The following is a 24,267-nucleotide window of genomic DNA, read 5'->3' on the forward strand; positions in this document are numbered from 1 at the left end:
TGCAAGTCCATAGGAAAGAGATTTGGGCCACAGGGCATCACGTGCTGGTTGTAATTCTACTGTGTGGTCACTACAAAAATTGGCTTCAGAGCCCAGCGCACCTCCTGGGGCTTGGTGGGTCCTCGTCTACAGAGATCACATTACACCTCCATGTTTCTACAGTAACCCCGAACAGTCAGACAAATCAAACATTGGCTCTAGATAGGGCCATCCACGTTTTTGTGTTGGCCAAAATAGTTAGCAGCCTTTTTAACGTAAAAAAATTTTTTAACGTAAAATTGCTTTAATTAGTCTTTTAAGCGGATTTAATCACCTGGTCCCTTTGTTCTGAGAGGAAGAGACCTCTGCGGGTCATTTGCACCTAGTAAAAGCCCTCTGAACGTCTGGATCTTAAGTTATTAGAGATAAAAAGGTGAGCACACATTAGCAGGTGCTGGGCTAGCCAACCATCTCTGACATGCCAAACAGCGTTGGAGAAACACTGATTTGTAACATAAAACTGCTCTTTTCAGTGGTTTTACTGGTTTTAGTCACTTGGTGTCTTTGTTTTGGTGACAAAGAGATCTCTGTAGATAATTCAGCTCCCACTAAAAACCTGCAATCCTCACAGCTAGATGCCACTAAATCCCCCTAAATCTACACACTGAACGTTAAAGTACAGAAGGAAAATTATTTACTAGCATCTAGATGTCTATCTGAAGTCTGACTACTAGTTAGATCTGAGACAGTCAAAGTCTATCTTTGTTAAATCATTTGTAAAAGCTTCTCTGAACTGAGAAACACTGGTTTCAGGTAGTATGCACATTACTACTGGTACTAATTTAACTGTGTTTAGGGTACCACTAACAATTATTTTCATTGTCAATTAATCTGCTGATTATTTTCTTGATCAATCACTTAGTTGTTTGGTCTATAAAATGTCAGTAAATAGTGAAAAATGTTCATCAGTGTCTCCCAAAGCCCAAGATGACACCCTGAAATGTCTTGTTTTGTCTGCAGCCCAAAGATAAACAGTTTACTGTCATAGAGGAGTAAATAAACCAGAAATATTCACATTTTCAGAGAAGTTTGCTGCTTACGCTGTTTAAAGATGAACACCACCACCTACATTAAGAATTCAGATGTTATTTCCACACTCGAGGACAGCTCACTCAATACTTGTGAACATGAGCTGCTCTCTCTTAAAGCCAGAAACCAGAGAGGTAAGTCTCAAACTTGTGATGTCATAGGGTATACAGTCTGAAGCTGCTCCATAAACAATGAATGGGAGCCACTTAATGTTTGTTGTCTTTTTTATACCCAAATAAGCTTCATTCCATTGTAGTGTTGTCAGTTCTGAAACAGAAAATGTACCAATAATATACTCGAACATTCTCCTGGTGAGTGCTCTCAGTCAGTACATTTACATGCACAGTAAAGTGGAACTACGGTTACAGCTCAACCAGGCCATTTAATTAGACAGTCTTTGTCCCAGTGTACAAGCACGGGAGGGGACTGACTCTGCTACAATAGGAGGAGATATGCCCCCTTTCAGCTTGTTAGTATTGGACCTTTAATTCGGTTGACCTGTTACATCAGAGATCAAACAAGCGACCAACAAGTTAGTTACAGTTAGCTAGTGACAAACTGGTGCCATGGTGGACAACTTTAAAGCTCTGTACAAGGAGACACAGCATGAACTGTGTATCTTCATCCATCCCAAAATGCATCTGTCTGGATGTAGATTGCGCCGTGTTGTTATCTGCTTCTTCTGTTACGCATTAATGCTATTTGACGTCAAAGCCTGGGGCCAGTTTGGGTCCAATTGACTGTATATAAACAGGAGGAATTTGACTCCCAAACACATTATCTGGGTGTGTTAGTCCGACTTTGAGAAATTCGATTTACGATGAGTGCGGTTTTAGTCAAACTAACTGAATAAATCATTGAGTGCCATCTTGAACATCTTTCACCATTCACTGTCTATGGAGCAGCTCCAGGCTTTATACCCTGTGCCATCACAAATTTGACTTTTAGCACTCTGCTCTTTATGATGGGATTTGTTCATGTTTACAAATATATATTAACTGCCTTAGACCATAGGAATAATATGTAAGAATTTTGACAATGGACCCAGTTATCCTTTAACTAACTGACTAATAGACTAATCAATTAATAACTGCAGCTCTAACTGAGATGTGATTGTTTTAATCAATCTGTCTGTGAAATGTGTGTGACTATTTTTTCTGAGGTCTCGCTTGCAAACAATAAATCTTAATCTCAATTACAGTGAATAAATTAATCTAAACCTACATAACTTTGCAGATTAACAAAAAATAATAATAAAAAAAATACCGACAGACTTTGGTTGGTTAATAATCTTGTAACTAAAAAGCATAAACTTTTCGGCTCTTTATTTCCACGTTATGATTGATTACATAACAACATTTAGACACTGTCTTCATAGATTTGAAAAGGGGAAAGAGGTTGTAAAAGTTTCTTATCCTGTAGAGAAGTGTGCACACCTCCAGCTGATTGTAGAGTACCAGATAAGGCTGTCGATTAATGGATTAGTCCACTGACAGATAAGTAACCAGCTACGATTTTTGATAATCAATCGTTCTGGACTTGTTTCAGTCAATAATCTCTGGCTCGAGCTTCTCCAGAAGGAGGGTTGGCTGAGTTTAGCTTTTTTAAATTGTTGTAAACTGAATACATTTGGGTTTGTAAAAGCTGGTAGGACATGAAGAAATTACAAACTTTTCTCTCTTTTTTTTGACATGTTAATCAAACTGTTCAATTCCAACAACTTAACTGTAGACTGATCAATAATGTAAATTATCTATTGGAGATTCAAGGCGTCTATAAAAAAAAAAAAATTGTCTCCAATTTTGGGGGATTTTCATACCACTCCATGACACTGAAAATTCTTCACAATTAGTAAATAAGTTTTGACTAGAGCTGCAACTTATCAATTAATCAACCAATTATTTTCATGATTAATTGAATGTTTTATCCATAAAATGTCAGAAAACACTGAATTATACCAGACAATGATTTTACAAATACGTTCAATTTGCTTGTTTTCATTGTTCTGCTGTCATGTGACAAACAATAGCAACAAATCCTCTGACTAATCGATTAATCGACGTTTCTCTGTATCTCTGAGTACTTGTATGTAAACTTCTGTATGCAGCACTTGTTTGTCTCTCTCATGTGGTTTCACTACATTACCAATAAGGCACTGAGTGTTTCTGCAGTCCTTAGATGACAGCAGAGGTCAGCTGAGGTGTCTCACACACAGAGAAGTAATGATGGCAGTGACTGAGCCCGGCTGTACCCACCTGCTGCACATACTGAGGAACCTCTTCCACCTTCTGGAAAGATGACTCGTTCGGTGAGAGCATGAAAAACATGGTCCGCGCCCCCGCGGACACCGAGCCGACCTCCACAGCTTCAGCCATTGGCAAACAGCACCGTGCACACCGTTGCTCCAGGTGTCTGTGTTTTACCTGTGCAGGTATTAAGCTCGCGCGGGAGAAGGGGGCGTTTCTTTCAATCCCTCTATCCGCCGTGAAACACCCTTGTTTTTCCTGTGCTGCACGTAAAGTAGGTCAGTTGTGTAATGGAGAGCGTGCCAGCTGATGAGGAAACTTCTCACATCCAGGAAACGGTGTGACCGTTTAAAGCTGCAGGATACAGTTTCTGTCACATTTAACTTTACACCAGATCCTGAGTCGTTTATAACAGGCGAGGTTATCTCTGACAGGGGGACACTTCTAAGCGTCGCTTTATCTCGCGAGAGTTGTGGTTTGCAGTTTGTTTTGCAGGGTGCTTGTCAGACTACTCATGGTCACACACTCTTTGTGTGGCCTTCAAACTGTATTTAAATGTAAGATATGGTTGAGTATCAAAAGTAAAAATGAGGCTTCTCAACAGGGCCGTAGCCAGGATTGTATTAACAGGAAGGCCCCCTCTCCTCCCCACTGGATGTCTCGTTTTGACAAAACACCAAAATAAAGGTCTGTATTTTTATTAATTAGCCAGATTATTGGAAATTTCACATTTTATTGACTCAGTTCTCTTATTTAATTATAATGTCAGAGTTGATTTTGACAACTATTTTAGATTTAATCTAAGCCTAAGAGATGAAACTGCTTAGTAGTTTTAGTCACATTCTAGTAATTTATATCCATCAAACTTTTAGTCGAAGAAAAGTTTTGTTTGAGTTGACCAAAAAAATCAAAGTCATGTTTTTTTGTTTTTTTATATATATATTTATATCTTTAAACAAATCCAGTCAGGCTAATTCCTATATCAGAAATTAGAGTCAAGCTAACAGGTTGTATAGAAAATTAATTTGGACATTTTTTTTCTATGAATACAAATAATCTCTTAACCCTTACAAACTGTCATTTCTCCAGCACGTTTTGACAGGTTTAAGGCCAAAACACACTAGCGGGGAATGTCAGAAAATATTCCCCTACTATTTTCAATGTACAACCCCACACCGGCGGTGGCGGCTAGACATGTATTGGCACTCCTGGATGCACCACACTGCAGCACTTCATACCGCTGGCCTCTTTCCAGCCTTGCCGCCCCCCGAATTAAAGGCAAATTTCCCCACCTCACTCTCTGCTTGTACATACCAGCTCCGGTAGCAGCTCTTTTTCTCTGCTCCTGTGGCAGTTCGACTCCTCTCCTCACTACTGATGCGAGGAGAACTTTGTAGCTGTTGCTGTCTCGTGTGTGATAAAGAATGGATGAGGAGAGACACAATCCCGTCATTATAAAGACAATGGCCAAATATTGCCTGGTGAGTCATAGCTCTGGAGATCGGCTCTCCAGGTGAGAAGTCAAGTTTAATTAGGGGCTGTCCACACATGATTTTAAGCTAATGCAGAGGTGGAGGAAGAACAGATCTTTCAGTAGAAGTAGTAATAACTTTGCGCGGTTGTCTGTTGACGAGCTGCAGTGCGATGTGTCCAGTGTGTGTTGGGGCGCTGTGTTTTCAGCTTTAGGCCGAATGCTGCCAATGCTGGCAATCTCCTAGTTAGTTAGCATGCTAGGTAACTTAGCTAGGTTGGTTAGCTTGGCCCTTTGTTAGCTGATTTCTTAGCCAGGTCAGCCATGTCTTTAATATGTTAATGGATGTGTAAAGCTGGATTTACTTGCTTTGATGACTGGTCTTGTTCTTGCACAAGTAGCGTGTTGTAGCCAAACAGATTTCACTTGCTTCAGTGGGCTGTGTTGAGTGTGTGGGTGCAGGGTGGTCCTGGGACGCTGGAACTTCTCTGAGTCATGGGCCTGACTTGCACTGTTTCCGACAGGGTGCCCTGACGACACTGTACACTTGCATGCGCTCACACACACATTATATAGAAATCTTCTTTGTTCTTTGGTAAGACAGGTCAAGGGACAAAGGATTCAGGTGAAACTGCCCATAAAGCCAGTGAGGCCAGCTGTTGCGCAGTAGATTAGCCTAAGCAGATACAGTGAAGATATGAAGGTTACGCAGCCGAGTATCTGCTCCTTGCTTACACGAGGGTGTGATTCAGGGACAGATTAAAGGTACAATAGGTCAGGGTTATTGTAGATTTATGATGGACTGCCTGATTAACATTGCAGGGCTTATGTCCAAACATCATTTATCATTTGTAAGGTGCCTCCACAGGAATGCTCACGTAGCTTATGTTTCACAATTCACCACGTGTGTTGTTAACTGTCAATTTACTCTCAGGAGAAGCTGCTTAAATTAATGACTTTGATGATCTTGGAGCTCATTGAGTCCATCGACCAGTTTTTTATTGTAGAAAATTTAGAGAGAAATGGAAAAAAAAATTCAAAGTGCGGTTATCAAACATGGTTTTAATGATAATTTAAGTCTGAAACGGTAATGCTAACCATAGGGAATTTAACTGTGGTTTATAATGAAATCAGTAACTTGTTCATACCTAATACCGTTCAGGGGCGTAAATATAGACAGTGTGATTGCACCGGGCTCCTGGGGTGGAAGTGCCTGCAGAAAGAGGGGGCCCTCGCAAGTGATTCAGATTGCCACCTTGGGAATATACCTGTGTTCAAAGATAAATTATAAAAAATAAAAAAAAGAATATTATTAATTTGAAAATGATGCCATTTGCTATATATGTCCTCCAAAATGTGGTTTTATTTTTATTTTTTTAAATAGTCAGTAGCTAACTAAAACAAAATGATATGCTTTTTCTATATAAACAATAAAATCTATAAATATACTATTAAAAACTAAATTAAAAAATTAAATTAAATGATGAATGTCTTACTTTCTCTGATATTTTTGTCAGATATGTGAGCTGTGTAACCGCTCAGTGGTCAGGAAAGCCACCCTGATCACTGAGGACCCTTCTCACTCCCTCCACCACTCCTCCCAGTTACTACCATCAGGCAGATGCTACAAAGTCCCACTGGGCTGGAAAAACTAAATGTGTTTTAAATGTGTTACTGTGTCAAAGGAGAATTTCTGTCACTGTTCAGACAGACAATAAAGTTCATGTATTCTATTCTTTTTTAATGATGAATGCTAGGCAATATGTGTGTGTTAAAGTTCTCCAATGTCAAGTCTGTCATTGTGTCAAGACAACAAATGCACAATAGCATGTACAGTATCAGGGCCTGTTATAATAGTGTGCACTGGGGCCCGGCGTAACTTCCTTACCCAACTGACACCATTATAACACATCAGGGTCTTAGACACGGGTCTGTAGGTCAACAGTTAGAGCGGGGCAGCTGTGATTAAATGCACATGTTGAAGGTTTTAGGCTTAATGTGCGTACTTTGTTGTTATTTTTATTAAACAGGGAAGACTAAGGAGTCAGACAGCAGTCGGTCGCTGCAGGTGGAGTGAGAAGAACATATTTGGAGGTGAGTTCAGTGATTTATACTTTAAAATGTGTTAGTTTATAGTCTGTGGTAACTGGGTTGATATTATGCATGTGTAAGAGTATTAAAGCCTTGAGCGTCCTCCATATTTGTGAATACTTTGCACTGAATTTTGGTTGCAATGTTAAAAGAAATGGATCGCATACATCTTGTGGTTTGCTTTTGGGGGGGAAGAAAAAGAAAATTAAAAACCTCATGCCTTGTGAAGTGCCTCCTCAAAAAATTAGAATGCACAATCACAATGTGGTGAAAGATGAGATCAAGTCAAGAAATTATTTTCAACTGGATTTTGAAACAGAATCTGATCCTTTGCGGGTTCTCTCTCTCTGAGTCTTGGCAGGAGTCCCGACTCTGCCCCGAGGCTAAGGTGAATTTAGCATGCACCCCCATCACCAGCTTTCTTCACTCTCTGCAATGTTTAATTCATTTCAGCTTCACACACACGGACGGATGGCTGCGCAGATGGAAAAAAAACGTTATTGAATCATACTGAATTCCATTTACCACTGGTTAAAGTTTATTTGATCTGCAACTGTCCCTGAAAGGATTTAATAAAATACTGATTTCAGGTTTCAGATTTGTTTACAAAACGTCATCTCCAGGCAGAAAAGTGTCGACTAAAGAACTGTCAGTGTTTATTACTGCGTGAGCTGAATAGTGTAGTGGGTATAAAATTATTGTTAAGGTAAGACAATACAGAGAATTATTTACAGGTCATTTATATTAGCTAGGCAAATTTGATTTCCTGGCACTTGATTTGATCAATAACTCAATTACATCGTAATTTACATTTTATACAGTAGAAACTGACTGAGACGCAGACTGTGTGTTCGACAGTGCAAATCAAAGCCTGCTTCTCTCAAGGCACACAACATGGAATGTTTACAACAGTTTGACGGAGTTTGATTTCCAAAATGTTTTTGCAATATTCAGTGAAACTGTGTAGCCAAAACATCACATTTCAATATTTATATTATTGCTTGTTTTGGCATTTATCAAGGACATTTTTAACCAATGGCGCTTTGAAATATGTCAGGATCCTCCTGTATGTGCTCAGTTCTTGAAATTTACATTTTGCCTGCATGATGGCTGCATTATCTACCACACATCATTCCTCTGTATATTTGTACACTTGTTTAACATCGTTGTATGACGATGTCGAATCAGCAAACAGCAGTCCTTCTAAGGACGGTCCTGGGGCAGAGCAGGGCCTGTCCTCTGAGGGGGGGAGGGGAGAGAAGGGTATGTGTGCATCATAAGTGAGCATGCTCGGAGCTCTGGTCGCTGTCGTGACTGTCCTCATTGGCTAAGGAGTCCGTCGAGTGGTGCAGCGCCGCGATGCCAGAGAACTCTGACGGCAGCAACGTCCCCTTTTTCACATTCACCAGTTCTTTCTCTCGAGCTGCCGCCCCCTGCTGGCCGCCCTTCACCCTTTTCCACTTCATCCTCCTGTTCTGGAACCACACCTTCACCTGCGGGGTGAAGCACACAAAAAATGTCAAATTCATTGTCGTTAAGGAAAGAGCAAAACAATTCAGAGGCAATCAGGAAGCATTTCTGCTTGAAGGCAACTTTCTGTGAGAAGTCTGGCAGCTGTTCCTACAGCAGCAATTATGTGTGGCTGCACTGTTCCATCTGCCACTTGGCGTCTACCTGTTTTTCCCTGACTCAACAGCCTCAACCGTATTTACGTCTCTCAGATTGATGATTAAGCTGTTGCTTAAAACGGTTTACACGTCAAGTAGCAGCAGAGGCCCCCTGAGTGTCGACACATGCGCCTGTAGGAAGGGAGGGAAAGGAGCGAGGGGGGACTTGCTCATGTCACGCAGGGTGGGGTGGGTTTATTTTTGGGGAGTGTCATTCCGAGGGGACCGAGTCACATGGTCAGGAAGTTAGTTGAGAGCACAAACGTTTGTCTTATACGTCAGGGGCGTACGCCGTGCTGAGTATCACATGGATTCTTTACAAGCCCCGGGGCCTTTTCTGAGAGCAGCAGAGGAGGAGAGAGTCCAGCTAAGGATCATTTATATATGCCAGGCTCTAATGTCAAAACCAACCATGTGATCCTCGAGGCTGACGCACACACACACACACACACACACACACACACACACACGCAGTATTTGGACTGACTCATCGGCACTGTACCTGCACTGTGTGACATTACATCCACAGTGACACTCACAGTTAAACACATCTCACGACTCCTGACCTCAACTTCCATTTTAACCTTTGATAGGTGTAAAAAAGCTGCCAAACCACGGTTTCAAAATGGCTCGTTTACGCATCCATGGCGCGCTGATGGGCGACTCTACTCCTTCACTTTTAAAACACGAAACAGAACACACTACTGATGATGAAATACTTGCGTAAAAGAATGCAACAAGCACTGAAATAGCGGGCAAGTCAGATGATATCCAGATATCCATCTTGGTAAAAACTGGGATAAATTTGGTTAAAAAGTGACGTCTAGGTCACTCATACCAGTTGTTTTAACGGCATTTTAATTACTATTTTACAGTGTGTAGTTTCCCTTTACTTCACGCTGAAATACAGTCATTAACATGCCCTTTAAACAATTGTTTAAAGGAGCTTAAAGGTTTTAAAAAGTGTACTTTTTAACCAAATTTAACTTTTGATCCATCTAAAAATGTATGGTTACTGGGGTTTTGTCCCAAAATTTAAATACATGTAGCAAATAAATAAGTAGTGTTTTGTCCTTCATTTCCCGTGCTGATATAAACTCCAAACATGCAAAAACTTTGGCCCTGTAGCTCCACCTCGGCCATCTTTGAAAATACTCCAGGTGTCACGGCCCACAAAGACATAAAACATCCATCAAATTCCTCCAAACGGCTCATGCAGCCTATATCAAGTGCCGAGGCCAACAACAGTTTGCATTGCCAATATTTACCTCACTATCTCCTGCAGACAAAACCGAGGTCACACACACAACCTATGCTGCACTGAAGAAATTTCACGCACATTTTACGCTGCTTCGAGGCACAAAGACATAAATTGCAGCAGTCCAGGAGCAGTGATGTGTTTGGTGGCTCTGTGGAGTTTTTTCCTGACATGGTGGTATTCAGAAGAATTCCTCTGAAGTGTTTTAAGTAGCAAAAGCAGAGAATTACTTGTGAGATGTATGATACATTTATCACTTCTCATGTCGCAGGTTTGCAGTCGCTCTCAGATTGAGGAGTGAGAACCTAAATGCGACTGTGCGGGTTTACTACTCGGCCCTTAAAACACACATTTTTATGAACTGGGAGAAGCAGATTTCCTTAGATGGACACTTTTATCTGAAGTCCCTCACACAGAACTCTGGGTGCATACTATACATTTTTAGCACTGCTGGCCCAAGTGGGAATTGAAACACGAATCATGACAGCATAACTGATGTTCTCAGCTTCAGCAAAATGGTTTTGGAGACACAGCCGACATTTTTTAAGACATTCAAGGCCTGTAGACCTTCGTCATGGCAGATGTTTGGATTCGGGGGGGTTGTTGGCAAAAAAATGGAATTTAATAAAAAAAAAGTTTTCTTTAGTGTTTAATCGCCTGAAAATAAGAAGTTTTGTGGTTTTATTAGCTAAGAATGAGCCATTTATTTCTACATAGAGAGTGAATCCTCCTCTACGGAGATTGTCATGTTATTACCGTAGCCCAGAATGGACAAACCAAACACAGGGCCATTTGCATTTGCGTGCCGACCACTGTAGTTAGCAGCTCCTCTGTGACAAGCAGAATAGCATCAGAAAAACACTGATTTTTAACATGAAACTGCTTTATTCAGTGTTTTTACTGGTTGAAGTCACCTAGTTCGTTTGTTTTAGAAAAGAAGAGACCTCTGCGGATAATTCAGCTCCCGGTAAAAACCTCCTGAACGTCTGGATCTTAAGGTATCAGAGGAAAAAGTTAAGCACACATTAGCAGGTGCTGGGCAAGCTGCCTGTCTCCGACATGCCGAACAGCATCAGAAAAACACCAATTTGTAATTTGAAACTGCTTTTTCAGTGTTTTACCATTTTTAATCACCTGGTCCATTTGTTTTGGAGAAGAAGGGACGTCTGGGGATAATTCTGTTCCCGGTAAAAACCTCCTGAACAAAGAACACTGAAGGAATTCTAACCGGGAGTTCATGCTCGGCACATAGAAGTTTTAGTTGGCTGCAATCTGCAGTCCTCACTGCTAGATGCCACTAAATCCTACACACTGCTCCTTTAATATGTGATTGCAGGAAAACAAGGTGTACCTTATAACATTAATGATGGCTGTGTTCCATTTAGATGTCCCAGTACAAACCAGCAGGCACAATAAAAAGCAGCACTCTGACACTAAATAGGATGGAGCTATTGCTGATTTTAATATTTAGTTAGCAAATTGTGTGGTTGTGCATGTACTTACAAACTTATTGCTAACCTAAAAAGTATAATGATCGCACACATTTTTACAAACACATGATCTGTAAGGGTCACACATCGGTGTCTTTGGAATCTTAACTTGTAATTTGCATCTGAGGCATCACCTGAAACTCTCAGGTTTCTCTCTCCAGTCTGTTCTTTACATTCAATCCACACTGTAACACACCGCACAATATCACTGGCAAGGTGTCAACTAAGTGTGAGTTACAGCTTCCAAACGGGTGTCAGAGAACAACAGGCTGTACGTCGTTTCCTTCCCCCAACCATTTGTCTCCTGTTATTTATTTCATGTGCCTGCATTTTACAGCAACCGGCCCACGCTCAGAGACCAATTTGTGCTTGCAGAGGGTAGTGGGAGAGAGGAAGTGACTTGCTAGACAGCACTTCCTCCAGCCCGTCTCCCTGCCTTGACTGTGGCCTGCTTGAAAGAATAGACAGGAACATCTGGAATATGATAGTCCCGTCACACAGCCACATCTGGAGCACAATAGCCCCTCGCACCGAAGTTACAAAAACACAGTAGCGAGCTGAAAAGCCTCCTCGACGTCCCGAGGCCGCCTCTGTTTTCACAACATGGCATTAATGTGCTAATGGGGGGGTTCAATAATGTCTGAACCCAGGGGGAAACAAGCTGCGGTGGGTAGGAACATACTTGTCTTTCAGTGAGGTCGAGGTTGACGGCGATCTCGTAGCGCCTTAGTCGGGTTAGGTAGTTGTGGTGGGCAAACTCGGCCTCCAGCTCTCGGATCTGCTCCTTGGTGAACGCCGTCCTCTCCTTCCTGGGTTTGCTGCTCACGTCTGACTTGTAATTCCCGTCCTGGGACTCTGAAACCAAACACCACACAGGTTCCACTCAGATTTATATGCAACAAAAATGAAAAATAAAGCGAGTGTTATGTGGCAGGTGCAAGTCAGCAGGGGGAGAGAAAAAAGGCGAAGGTAAGAGAAACAATGGGAGCTGTCAATCACACTTTATTGTTCAGTCATTGTTTATGAACACTTTAAGTGGCTGGAAGGACTCACGGGCGGCTACACATGTGCGTCTGACTGTGGCAGCTGTGCTGTTGCATTAGGCTGGCTCTTATACTGCCAACATGGGTTTAATTTGTCTTAAAGGAATCTGCTGCTGCAACCTTATGTTTTAAATATGGAACAAAGCAGCTTTGCAGGATACATGAAATATATTTCCTGGTTTCTTTTTTACTTGAGAACTCACAGGCAGCTTCTTATTAGGTGGCAAAATCTGCCGCTATTTGCAAAACCTTTTTTTGTTACACATTTTCTTTGCAGATTTCAGAATGGCAGTAAAAAAAAATCCAGCAATAACAAGACAAGGATTTCTAAAGGAAAAGGCAAAGATCTTCAAAAATCATATGACACAGAATCTATGACTTTGCTCATAGATAAAGGTCTGAGGAAATTTTAATGAATAAATGAGGCATTACTTTTAATGAAAATTTAAAAAAAAAAAAAATACATATGTGTGAGCAGCAAACTGAGGACTGGTACTGGCTACATATTTTGCATTGTGCTCAGGAAAATATGGGATATACATATGCAAAAAATTAAAATTAAAATCCCCGGCATGTGTCATCTCCACTTCAGCTCATCAACCCAGAAAAATACTTTTTGTTTTGCTATTTCCACAAACTTTCCGTAGAAAACACGCACGGTTAATTTGCCCTCCAGAACTTTCCTATTGTGAGCAGCCTCTGTGGTTTCTCTGTTGGACGCGCTTCAGTTGCACATTGCACTTGAAGGCAGCAGTGATTGCATGCTAATTCATCTGCGGTCCTGTTCTGTAGTGTGTGTTAATCCAGCAGGCCTGCGTCAAGCCAAACTGTAAATAGTCCTGCAGCCTGGAGCCAGACTCACAAATGGTGCGAAGCCTGAGGCCACGTCAGAGGAGCAGCTATCTCCTCACCTACGGTTTCCACCCAGAGGGACCCCTGTCTGCTCTGTTTTTCTGTCAGAAAGAGGATCTTCCTTCTAATTAAGTGTGTGTTGTTTCAGAGCAAAATAACTCCCTTGAGAGGCTGAAGAGGAGTAAACTGAAACTGTTCTACAAAAGTTATATTTGTGTGGCACTCACACAGTTTTAGAACCAAGGACAAACAGATATATAAACTGCAAGAATTCCCACATGAATTTTATGAAATGAAACAGATCATTGCTTGACCCGCAGCCTGTGTCCGGCTCCCCCTTGACCTTGCCTTTCCCTCCCTGTAATTTCAAACCGAGCGCTCCAAACAGTGTGTGGCTGATTGAAGCGGGGCCCTCGGACGTATTTATCCGCTCTGAGCCTGGTAAACACAGACATTGTGTAAAGAGAAATAAAAGAATAACACAGCCAGCTGGTTCGGACCAGCAGGCCTGGAGTTAAAACGAGCGGCGGGCTTTTATGACACAGCCACTACACCACAGCAATTAGGTCCTCGCTGTACTTTCATCTCTCCACAAAAAAGGAGGAATAATATGAGAAAATACGCGCAGCCAGACAGGGCACGTCATTTAGGGCTCCCAAATGAACTGAGCTCAGTGCAGGAGGGACCTTCGCAGAAATAATGTCAGAGAAATTCAGATTTTTTTTCCTCTTGTGATGAAATTGCGTGTTGGTTGTTTTCCTCCAGTGAAAGTTGTGATTTTTTTTATTTTCCTTTGGTGAAATAATATTGCAGCGGCTCACACAAGAATGAAGTCAAATGCACCGACACATCCGCAATGTTTTTCTCAACCTTCTTTTAGGAAAAAGTGTCTGCCAGCGAGAGGCCTCCAGCACTTCACTCCTCCTTTTTTACAACGCTGCCACAACAAAATAAGACTTCAAGCACCTTTTATTGTTCCACGCAGAAAATCTAGTAACTTTTTTAAAGGGACGACCACTCCCTTGACAGCATTAGTCCATGCAAATATAACCCGTGAACTCAGCCAAGTGCACCAAGCGACACTCTATAGGGCTAAAACCCTCCAGCTTGACCACAAAAAATGAGCCGGTTCCGCAGAAACCAGACACCCAAAATACCAAGGAGCTGGCTCATCTCATTAGCCCACCCTGCGGCCTTCCTTGAGGAAACAATCACAACCGAGTATTAGACACAGAAAGCTGAGATGCTTCATATTCGAGCTAAACCTAGCATGGAAATGAGCTCTTGGGTTTTTGCTATTATTTCTGTATCTGAATTTCAGGTTTCGCTCAAGTTTTCTGGTCCAGATGGTGAAACCTAATCGGGGCTCTATCTCATGCGACTGGCAGCGGTGTGATATTTAGACAGCTGATTGAGTCAGCAGCCTTGTTAGCCCCAATAATCAGCGTGATTGGTGTTAGCGTGGAGGGAATGCACGGCACATGTAATGAGTATGCACTAACTATTGTTACAGGGGAAGTGGGATTTGGAGGCCGGGGCTCCGCTTCCAACTGGTTTGACAAAGGAGGAAAGGAAATAGGAGGTGGTGTGTTGAATTTGTGGATTAAATATACTATTGCAACATTTCGCACGAGGATCACAGGACGGTTAAAACAGACAGAACCATAAAACTGAAAGTTAAGCTGTCTGAGGTCTTGAAAAGCTCTGTGTGTTACATAATTTTGGCTTTTTCTGTGCTGCATGAAACTTTAATTGACATCTGGACTTCCTACTAAATCAGTGAGTAATGTAGTATTTGGTATTATAACCTAAATGATCAGAAATACATGTTTCCACTGCAGTTACGCTCTCTGTTAATTACAGTCAGTCAAGAGTCCTGTGATATTTTGCACACTGGCTGTGAACTGCAGCCACAGTGGGCCTGTCAGAGGGAACAGACGCTCCCTGAGGTGACCACCAGCATCCTGAGCGAAAACTAATCACATGCGAGAATATCAGTCAGTGGTCAAGTGCAGGTGATACGCTGCTTGCATACAAAGAGGCCTTTAAAAGGGTGCAGGATCGGCGCTGAGGGCCCCGCAATCCTCAAATGGACAGAGAGGACGGTGCGCACACTTTCCCTGGAAAACTTAGAAGTCTCACTAATATCACGTTCCCTGCGAGAACTCCTGTGACCCGACCTCGGCAGTTTGTCACGCCGTGATTGATTATTGTGGTGACTGCAGGTTGGAAATGTCCTGCAGGTCAACAGGGAGGTGTTACCTACTTGAGTACACTCCTAAAGGAGAGAATTGCTCATAAATGTGCAAAGAAATGTTTTTTAATTCATGTTTATTGTAACTAATATACAGGTCATATAATTCAAGAACTGTGTAAGCTGTAAAGCCTTAAACACAGCTTTATATTTTATGCATTATCTTAAAAAACTTTACACACTGGCCGGTGATTTTTAACAGATCACGGTCAGAACACCTGCACCCGCTTTGAGGTGGCAAGTCACAAATTTTACAAAGTCACAAATGACCTAAAACCCAAAAAGAGTGTCCTTGAAGCTCACAGCGCGAGTGCACTTCACTGTACAGAACATACAGTACGTCTGGTCGCCCTTTATATGGATATAAAGCCAGTTTATAAATCTGTGTGACTGTGATTCAGCACAACAAGTAATTATGGCATGATGAGGATTTATTTGTGGTTTTAAAATAATTTATAATTCTTGTAAAAAGAAACCCAATGAATTTATTTACAGATAAAATAAATCAATGTTGCATCATATTAGTACACAGATACTTCCGCAGTCTGCGATTGTTTGATTTTATTTCAGTGAACCTGACTGAGATTTATTTTAATCACAGACTTTGAGAAGAAAAAAGGCAGAAAAGCGTCCGTCTGTCGGGTGTTTAGTGTGGCGCGAGGCGCCGGTGTAGTCTTTTACAATCCATGACATTAATTCTTTACTGTGTGCCTCATTTTCTGCCCTCTGAAGAGTGTCGCAACAAACCAGATGTGATTTTTAAACAAAACATGCCAGTAGTCAGATGTTGCCCACACAGTTACGATGTGGCCTTTGCTCCACGCTTCAGCCCGCCTGCTGCAGCAGCCTTGCTGCGCGTCAGCCGACACCTACAAACGGCCTCTCAGACACTTTCTTGCTTTCCCCTCAGAGCTGCAGAGATCTCAACATTTATGTGCTGTTGAAAGATTCAGAATGACAACTACAGATGTTTGTGTTATTCTTGAGCTCTGCTTGGAATTTTTTGAAATGCTGATATTTATATGAGGGTGTTTATCTAACAATAAGAGTGAACAAAGAGATGTTGGAAAAGTCTTCAGAGGTTTTTACATTAAGTCTTTACTTGTGCAATATGTCACAAACAGCTTGTTTATTTAAGATGTTTGTAAGAAAACTATCTGAGGAATAAAATCCCTGCCGTTAAAGGCTTAAAAAACTGCCCTAAAAAACTCTGATCTGATCTTCTTACCTGAACTGTCACTTTTCCTCTTGCTGTTCCTCTTCTCAGCCTCAGCAGGTGACAGAGTCTGTCTGCCAAAATCTGCAGGCACACAGGAGGCCCCAGTAGGGGTGCTGCCGATGCCCAGACTCGGGGTGCTGGCACACATACTGGGCCCACCAGGGTGGCCCAGGTCTGGGGGTGTGGGCCCGCTGTCATGGGATGAGTGGGAGTGCGGGTGGCAAAGATTGTGGCGCGTGCCGCTGCCAGGTGACGGCATCTGTGGGATATGCCAAGACGCATGGTGCTGAGGCGGGTGGTGATGCTGCTGGGAGGGCAGGTGGCCGCGGTGGGGGTGGTGGTGGTGCTGCCCGGGAAACAGGCCGTCGTCCACCGGGTAGCTGGAGATGATACAGGGAGAGGGCGAGGAGGTGGAGGAGGAGGAGGATGAAGAGGCCAGGTCAGGGTAGGAGACGTGGTCCGAGCGTCCGTGCAGAGTCAGGGGAGATTGGGTGAAGGCGGGATGCAGGGCCTGCGCCGGGGCGTGGGGGCTCCGCAGGCAGCCGAACAGTGTGTGATCCATTGCGTGCAAACACACACACACACACACACAGCCCTCCAGGAAAGGTGAGAAGGGCAAAGTAAAAGACGGTAAAGTTACTAAATCAACCAAAAAGATCACAAGCACATATCCAAAATGCTTCTCTCTTTCCTTTGTCTATCCCCAAAACTTTTTCCTTCAGTTAAAAAAAATTCACTCTCGATTAGTCAGAGCAGAAGTGTGTTTTGAAATGGGTGTCCTGTGGTAATCCGGAGCGTGCGGCCGGTTGCCAGGCTGTACAGGATAAACAGTTAGCCCAGGATAAGCTGCAGCAGAGCCTCTCAGATGTCAGGAGGAACAGGGGACTGGAGCTCGAGGCTGGGAGCAGAAGGTGGTTCCTAGGAACTGCAGAACGAGGGGAGCCGGCGGAGGGGATGTTATAAATAGGGTGTAACGTGAGAGGGAGGCTGGGTCACAGACTGCATACGCGCTACTGACCACATACATATGATCACCCTCCAAAAAGCACAGCACAATAAATCTGTACTATTAAAATGGCTGAGCCTCAGGAAAGAGGGCAATTTATTTTGGACTTGGACCTGACCTCCGGTGGCCATCTTTTTTTTTTTTTTCACTGCAGGAAAACAGCCTTAATGGTTGATGGGTGGGGCTGGGGGAGAGGGTATTAGGGGAGGTGTGGGAGTGTGGACAGACGGGGGAGGCGAGGTGTCAGGGGTTAACTCGGCGTGTCACCCTGTGTTTGTCATTTTTGACCCTTTAAAACACTGTTAGTGTTGTGGAAGAAGGACACTTGTTGCTTCTCATGGTTTCCTTTGCACATTGTTTGTCTGTGATGTTAAAAGCTCCACTCTCTCTCTCTGTCTGACTCTGCGATGCTTTTAAAGGAAAATGACAAGTTTTATCCGCAATAAAAATCAGAAACTAAAAAGCATTCATTGCAGTGCAAAGCGATCCAGTCTGAATTAAGGGTTAACATTTTATCATCCAAGTGAGTTACCTACTACTCTTAGAAACAACCATTTTAATTTAGTGCAACCAATCATTTTATAGGAGTGTTTTTTTAAATGATTTTAATCTCATTTTGAAATGAAACACCTCACGTCGTCAAATGCACAGACACAGGTTTGACCTTTGGTATGAGGTCATGAAGTTGAAACAGTGTCCCAAACACCAAATTTATTTGCTTTAGAATTACAATAAATTACTGCAGCAGTGCACAAAACACAGTTTTCTTTAATGGAACCAAACCTTTGATAAGTTTTACCATTATTTCAAGTAAGTGCCGGAAACTGCGTCTCGCAGCGTCGGGATTGACCAGGAATAAATCCTCCTGGGAATGGTTTATGAGTGAAGATGAAATATTTCAACCACCTACAACCTACATCAGACACTTGTATCACACATTGTCAGCCGTCACGTCCGTGTCTCACTAAATCATCTGAGCCATAAAAGTGTCACCTTCCAGAAGAGAAGTAGGAATAAAAGCGGGTAAACAGCCGGGAGTGAAAGAAGAAAGTCCTCTTTGCTTCGGCTTCTCTTAATCCTTAATGTTGTTATTATATATAATTTAATGAGCTCAAGTAAAACCAAAACTGATTTATTTGAGCTCAAACTCATTTATATAACTTACGATACAAAGATGGGACTTAAAATGTGAGAAATAATCCTGGTCTGTTGGAAAAAAGTGGAGAAATTATGATTATTTTATCATAAATACCAGGTTTTAGTGTTTGTAATTAAAATAATTCAGTTGTTTTATTTATGCAAATGACATAATTAAGATATTGTGAGTAAATGTTTCATATATTGTGATAAAGATTAAAGATAAATAATCACTTCACTCACATTTTCTTCCTTCAAATACTGTATAGTATATATGGCACATATTTAAAGTGCACACAGCTCAGATTAAAGTCAAATAAAACATAAAACAAATTATAGATTTATAGGTGTTGCAGAGTTTTCGTGGCCCGGGCAGGTTTTTCACAGATGGACAGTCACAATAACTCCACACTCGGGGGATCCGGTTGGACGACACAGGCTGTGCCACAGGCGCTGTGGGCCGCCTGAGAAAGGAAATTAATTCCTCTTTGAGAGAAAATTACTTTAACAGATATCACGGCGGAGGCAGGCTGTAACTTTGCCGCCCCCCCCCCTCCAACCCCCAAAACCCCCAGTCCCTCCAAAGCCTCCGAAGGCAGCAGAGGCAGCGCAGCAGAGGAAAGCCACCTTAGGTGAGTGAGTGTCAAACTCTTCTACTGTTTACCTTACAAATTAAGGCTATTAGCAGGTTAGCCCGGGCTATATATTTGCTCAGGGCCGCGAGCAGGTATTAATACACACGTGTTTCCAATCCTGTCGCAGCAGTGATGGCCTGTGGGGTGTTTGCAGTCAGTCCTAGTCTTCGCCCCTCGTGGGCTATATGAGGCAAAATATCCCTGTGTGAATAAGTGTGTGTGTTTTTGTGGCTTAGACTTATATATCAGGCCAATACTGGACTTTTATTGTGAAAATACTTTGTGTCACACATAACATCCATCAATTAAATGTTTTTTACACATTTAATTTGCTATTTTTTGTCATTCCAGTCTACCTTTGTGTGCCCTCTTAGCTCCTAAAAGAGCTGCTAACCCAAAATAAATGTCATTGGTTTGGATTCAGAGAAGAGATTCAGTGTGTCATGATGGTGTGAGTGCTGTTTAAGAGGCTTTTCCTGTCTGAAATGAATAAAATCCATTCAGAAACTTTAAAAAAAAAAAGCTCTCAGTTGAAGATACTGTGAATATTTTGGCACAAACTGCCAGTGACATCATTCTTAAGCTACCTGCACCGGCCTCCAAAAGCACATATTTGTCAGAGTTTTTATGTGATGGCATGTCAAATGAAAAAGAGAATAAAAAGAGGTGAAGAGGTCACAGCGGCGAGTAGGTGTAAGTCATAAAAAAAAGAGGAGTGAGTGTAGAGGAGAGGAGGGAGGCCGCCGGTGTCTGTGTGTTTCTGATGGCGAGGTCGGGGCGGTGCGTTTTCACCGCAGTAGACAGAAACTGAAGGTACATGTAGACCTGCTGCTCAGCCTGTGGCTGTCAGTCACACAGGCAGGAAGGATTACAGCAAACACAGCTCAGTGCCACCGTCACCAAAACAAACATGCAACCACCACTTTGGCCCATTTCTCACATGAAGTTCATGCGCACACGCTCATTTGCTGCACGCTTCAGGTTCAGTTTTCTTTAGATAATAACTAACCTTCACTCCTGGATTTAGTTTTTTTTTGCAGAAATGTAATGCTCCTACAGCAGAGATAGATTTTCGCAGAGCTTAATCTAAGGATAGGATCATCAATAAAGTAGTGCGGCCATGATATGAATGTGTCGCAGGAGTCTTTTAAAGCTCAACACTTTACTTAAAGGCCCAGTTTTTGCATTTATAAGCAGAATACAGACGTTTACTAAAGCATTTATAATGTATTTGTCAACAACTATAATTCTTCCTGTGGGCACCTTTAAGACGAGGCTGGTGCATCAACACATAATTAATGACGATATAGTAAAACACAGTTCAGCTGTAATAATATAAATCATATATTTAGATTGTCAACAAATACTGAACATTAATAAACACAAATGTCCTTCTATTACAATTACATTATAATGTGCTACAAACAATATAGTGTACGCCTATTAAATGTTTACATACTGCTTATAAATGCTTAATATGGAGGGTTAAAGCAAAGTGTGACCCAAAGAGACAAGAACCAGTGAATTTACATTTAAAACTGACTTTAATTAGTTAAAAAAAATCAGTCTTTAAAAGCTCCTAAAACATGAAACAAACAGTAACACTTTACTTTAACCTCCAATATTCTGCTTTTATAAGCGGAATATAAACATTTAATAAATTAATTATGATGTATTTGTCAACAACTATCACTCCTCTTGTGGGCACCCATAAGCCGAGGCTAATGACGATATAGTAAAACATAGTTCAGCTGTAATAATGTAAATCATATCTTAAAATTGTCAACAAATACTGAACAGACCATACATTGTACACCTATTAAATGTTAATATACTGTTTATAAATGCTTTTTATGGAGGGTTAAAGTAAAGTGTGATCCAAAGAGACATAAACCAGTGACAAACAGACAAACAGTAACACTTTGCTAATAAGCAGAATATAAACATTTAATAAATGGTTTATAGCATACTGGAATGTGTGTGAGCACGTATAAGTGTTTATTATTGCAGTTGTCAGCAACTAGATCTCCAACTGAATAGATATTTAATGATAATGTCGTAAAATACAGACATAATAACATGAAATTATCAACATGGGACAAGTTATTATTGACAAATACTGTTCATTACTAAACACTTCTCAGTAGTCTTATGTTATAACCACATTATAGTGTGTTATAAACCATATATTAAACGTTTATATACTGTTTATAAATGCTGAAAGTGTGACCCAAAGAGACATAAAGCAGTGATTTAACATTTAAAACTGACTTTAATTAGTCAATAGAGGCGTTAATATTTCCATTGAGTCTTTAAAAACATGAAATAAACAGTATCACTTTACTTTAAGCTCCAATATTCTGTGTTAATAAGCAGAATATAAACATGTAATAAATGGTTTATTACATACTGCACATAAACAATTTTCAATGCCCTGATGTTACAACTACATTACAGTGTGTTACAAACCATATGTTAAATGTTTATATATTGTTTATAAATGCTTGTTACGGTGGTTAGAGTAAAGTTGGACCCAATGACACTGGTTATTAATTAAATGCAATTTTAAAAATAAAATCTTGTCACTGGCTCACATTTTATCACATGCTGTAATGTGTCTCTGGAGGCCTTTAAAGCTCCTTAAATACGAAACAAACAGTAAAACTTCACTTTAAGCTCCAATATTTTGCATTAATAAGCAGAATATAAACATTTAATAAACAATTTATAACACAGAAGAATGTTTATGAGCAGATGTCACAACTAGAACTTAATAAGCTCAGTGGTCTTATGTTACAATTACATTATAGTATATTTTAAACCATATATTAGATGTTTATATACTGTTTATAAACGCTAAATATGCATGGTTAAAGGGTGTGACCCAGTGACAAGATTTTACATTTAAAAACCTGACTTTAATTAGTCAATGGAGGCGTTAATGTGTCTCTGGGGTCTTTAAAAGCTCCTAAAACATGAAACAAACAGTAACACTTTACTTTAAGCTCCAATAATTTGCATTGATAAACAGATTATAAACATTTAATAAATGGTTTATAACACATTAGAATGCATGTGAGCAGATATAAATGTTTATTAATGCATTCATCAACAACCAGAACTCCAGAGGAGGCTGGTGTATAAACAGATAATGTAGTAAAACATGGTCATAATAATTTGAATTATGTCTTAATGGGAGAGATTATCATTGTTGACTAATAAAAACTTTTAAACGACCTTATGTCACAATTACATTACAGTGTGTTAATACAGTAACTATGTCTATCACACCCACGTCAATAATGCATTATAGCAGCTTATAGTGCTGTATAATTACAGTTATAAGCACTCCTAACTATTCATAATGCTTTATAACAATTATCGTAAAGCATTTTATAATAACTTATAAGATCAAGTATCATAATACTTAATAATTACCGGTCACTCACTGAGATTTGCTTGCAAGGATCATAGTGCATTATGTATTTTCATAGCTGAAATCATTTTATAATAAATTTTAATGTGATTATAAGTTTCTCTGTGGCGTCACTGGGTGCAACTTTTCTTTTTGCGATTTGGGGATCCTCCTCCAGAAAACTTTAAGCATCAAACACCAAATGTCCTGCATATTTGGGAATTTTCATGCACAAATTTGTCTCTTTTCTGCAACAATTTATAGTTTAAATGTCTTTAACTTTGTCAAAATAAAAGTCCTCTACTGCTTTCATGTTTTATTGACAGGGTGGACAAATATGCATGTTCTAAGTATTGAGGGGAACATGTCCTCACTGAAATCTACACCTGTGCTACTTTAAGTGCAGTGAAAAAAATTGTGACATACAAGCAGATATGATGCATTACAAGCTGGTTAAAAGTCAGTGTCGGTGTTCACTGTTTGCTTTAAGTAGAGAGGATACTTTTTATCATATCTGTGCAAGAACAACACAAATTGTAAATTTTATTTATTTGTTTAAGGGGTCATACTGTAACATGAGAATTATAACACACTATGATCCTTGCAAAAACATGTCTGTGAGTAACCAGCAATTATAAAGTATTATGATACTTGACTTTAGACGTAATTGTAAAAACATTATAATGTGTAATGATTATCATCATAAAGCATTATGGATAACTAGGAGTGCTTAAAACTATAATTATACAGCGCTATAAGCAGATTGTAACACATTTTAAATATGTTAATAATGCATCACACACATGGGCGTCACAGATAGTTTTACCAGATGTTTATACACGGCTTACAAATGCTAAATATGGAACGCTAAAGTAAAGTGCGACTGTTAAAACATGAAGCAGAGATTTTACATTTCAAACCCTGCATCTGATAAAAGAAGAGAAACATTACTGACGATTAGAATCAAGAAACAAATCATTTTAATTCCAACAGCATCTGAGACAGACTGTATGATAACGTTTCTCACTGCTCTCACTTCCCTGAATTTAACAGCCCCCGATGTGTTATAGACTTTATAGCAGCGAGGCTTTGATGTAGCTCTCGGCCTCAGACGCTAATATGAGCGTTTAAAAAGACCCAGTGTGTGTGTAATCATTATTAGACATTTTCCTCCTTCCTCCTTTTTAATTCTCTCTTCGCTAATATGGAAACATTGCAGAGCGTATAACACTCAGCGAGCCTCTCTCATGATATATAACGCGTGCAGCCAAGACCAGTAGTAGGCTCAGAATTAGAAACCCAATATATCCTAAATTAGAAGGTCGGCATTATAACAAAATATCCTGGTAAGTGAACAGAGAGCTGCAGTAATAAGGCATGCACAAAAACATTTAAGAGCAGAGATTTCTTTTGTC

The 24,267-nt window shown here is 40.7% G+C and overlaps 2 protein-coding genes and 1 long non-coding RNA gene across 5 annotated transcripts in view; 1 reads left to right on the forward strand and 2 right to left on the reverse strand.

The window, feature by feature from the left end:
- agmo (alkylglycerol monooxygenase) overlaps positions 1-3,617 on the reverse strand; it is a 76,300-nt gene extending 72,683 nt beyond the window's left edge. Inside the window, exon 1 of the mRNA XM_050046921.1 lies at positions 3,324-3,617. Coding sequence (XP_049902878.1) covers positions 3,324-3,443 — 120 coding nt within the window. The 5' untranslated portion in view covers positions 3,444-3,617. The remainder of the gene's footprint in view (positions 1-3,323) is intronic.
- LOC126391923 (uncharacterized) overlaps positions 2,819-24,267 on the forward strand; it is a 34,203-nt gene continuing 12,754 nt past the window's right edge. Inside the window, exons 1-2 of one of the 3 annotated variants that reach the window (XR_007570131.1) lie at positions 2,819-3,376; positions 6,816-6,879. This is a non-coding gene — a long non-coding RNA (uncharacterized LOC126391923). Of the gene's footprint in view, positions 3,500-3,803; positions 4,002-6,815; positions 6,880-24,267 lie in introns of those variants that run through there. The other 2 variants (XR_007570133.1, XR_007570132.1) reach the window with 2 other exon arrangements.
- Positions 7,402-17,574, reverse strand: meox2a (mesenchyme homeobox 2a). The gene is made up of 3 exons (XM_050046924.1): positions 16,669-17,574; positions 11,974-12,146; positions 7,402-8,369 (listed from the first exon to the last, which is right to left on the reverse strand). Exons 1-3 carry the CDS (start codon positions 17,219-17,221, stop codon positions 8,151-8,153), a joined length of 945 nt encoding a protein of 314 aa, XP_049902881.1. The 5' UTR covers positions 17,222-17,574; the 3' UTR covers positions 7,402-8,150.

The sequence above is a fragment of the Epinephelus moara genome, chromosome 6 (genome assembly GCF_006386435.1).
Source record: "Epinephelus moara isolate mb chromosome 6, YSFRI_EMoa_1.0, whole genome shotgun sequence".
Lineage (NCBI taxonomy): Eukaryota > Metazoa > Chordata > Actinopteri > Perciformes > Serranidae > Epinephelus > Epinephelus moara.

Coding starts and splice junctions, on each gene's coding strand:
- meox2a (XM_050046924.1), bottom strand. CDS start 17,221: ATGGATCACACACTGTTCGGCTGCCTGCGGAGCCCCCACGCCCCGGCG. Junction 12,147..16,668: donor GAGGAAAAGTGACAGTTCAG/GTAAGAAGATCA, acceptor GTTTGGTTTCAG/AGTCCCAGGACGGGAATTAC. Junction 8,370..11,973: donor TCGACCTCACTGAAAGACAA/GTATGTTCCTAC, acceptor TTCACCCCGCAG/GTGAAGGTGTGGTTCCAGAA.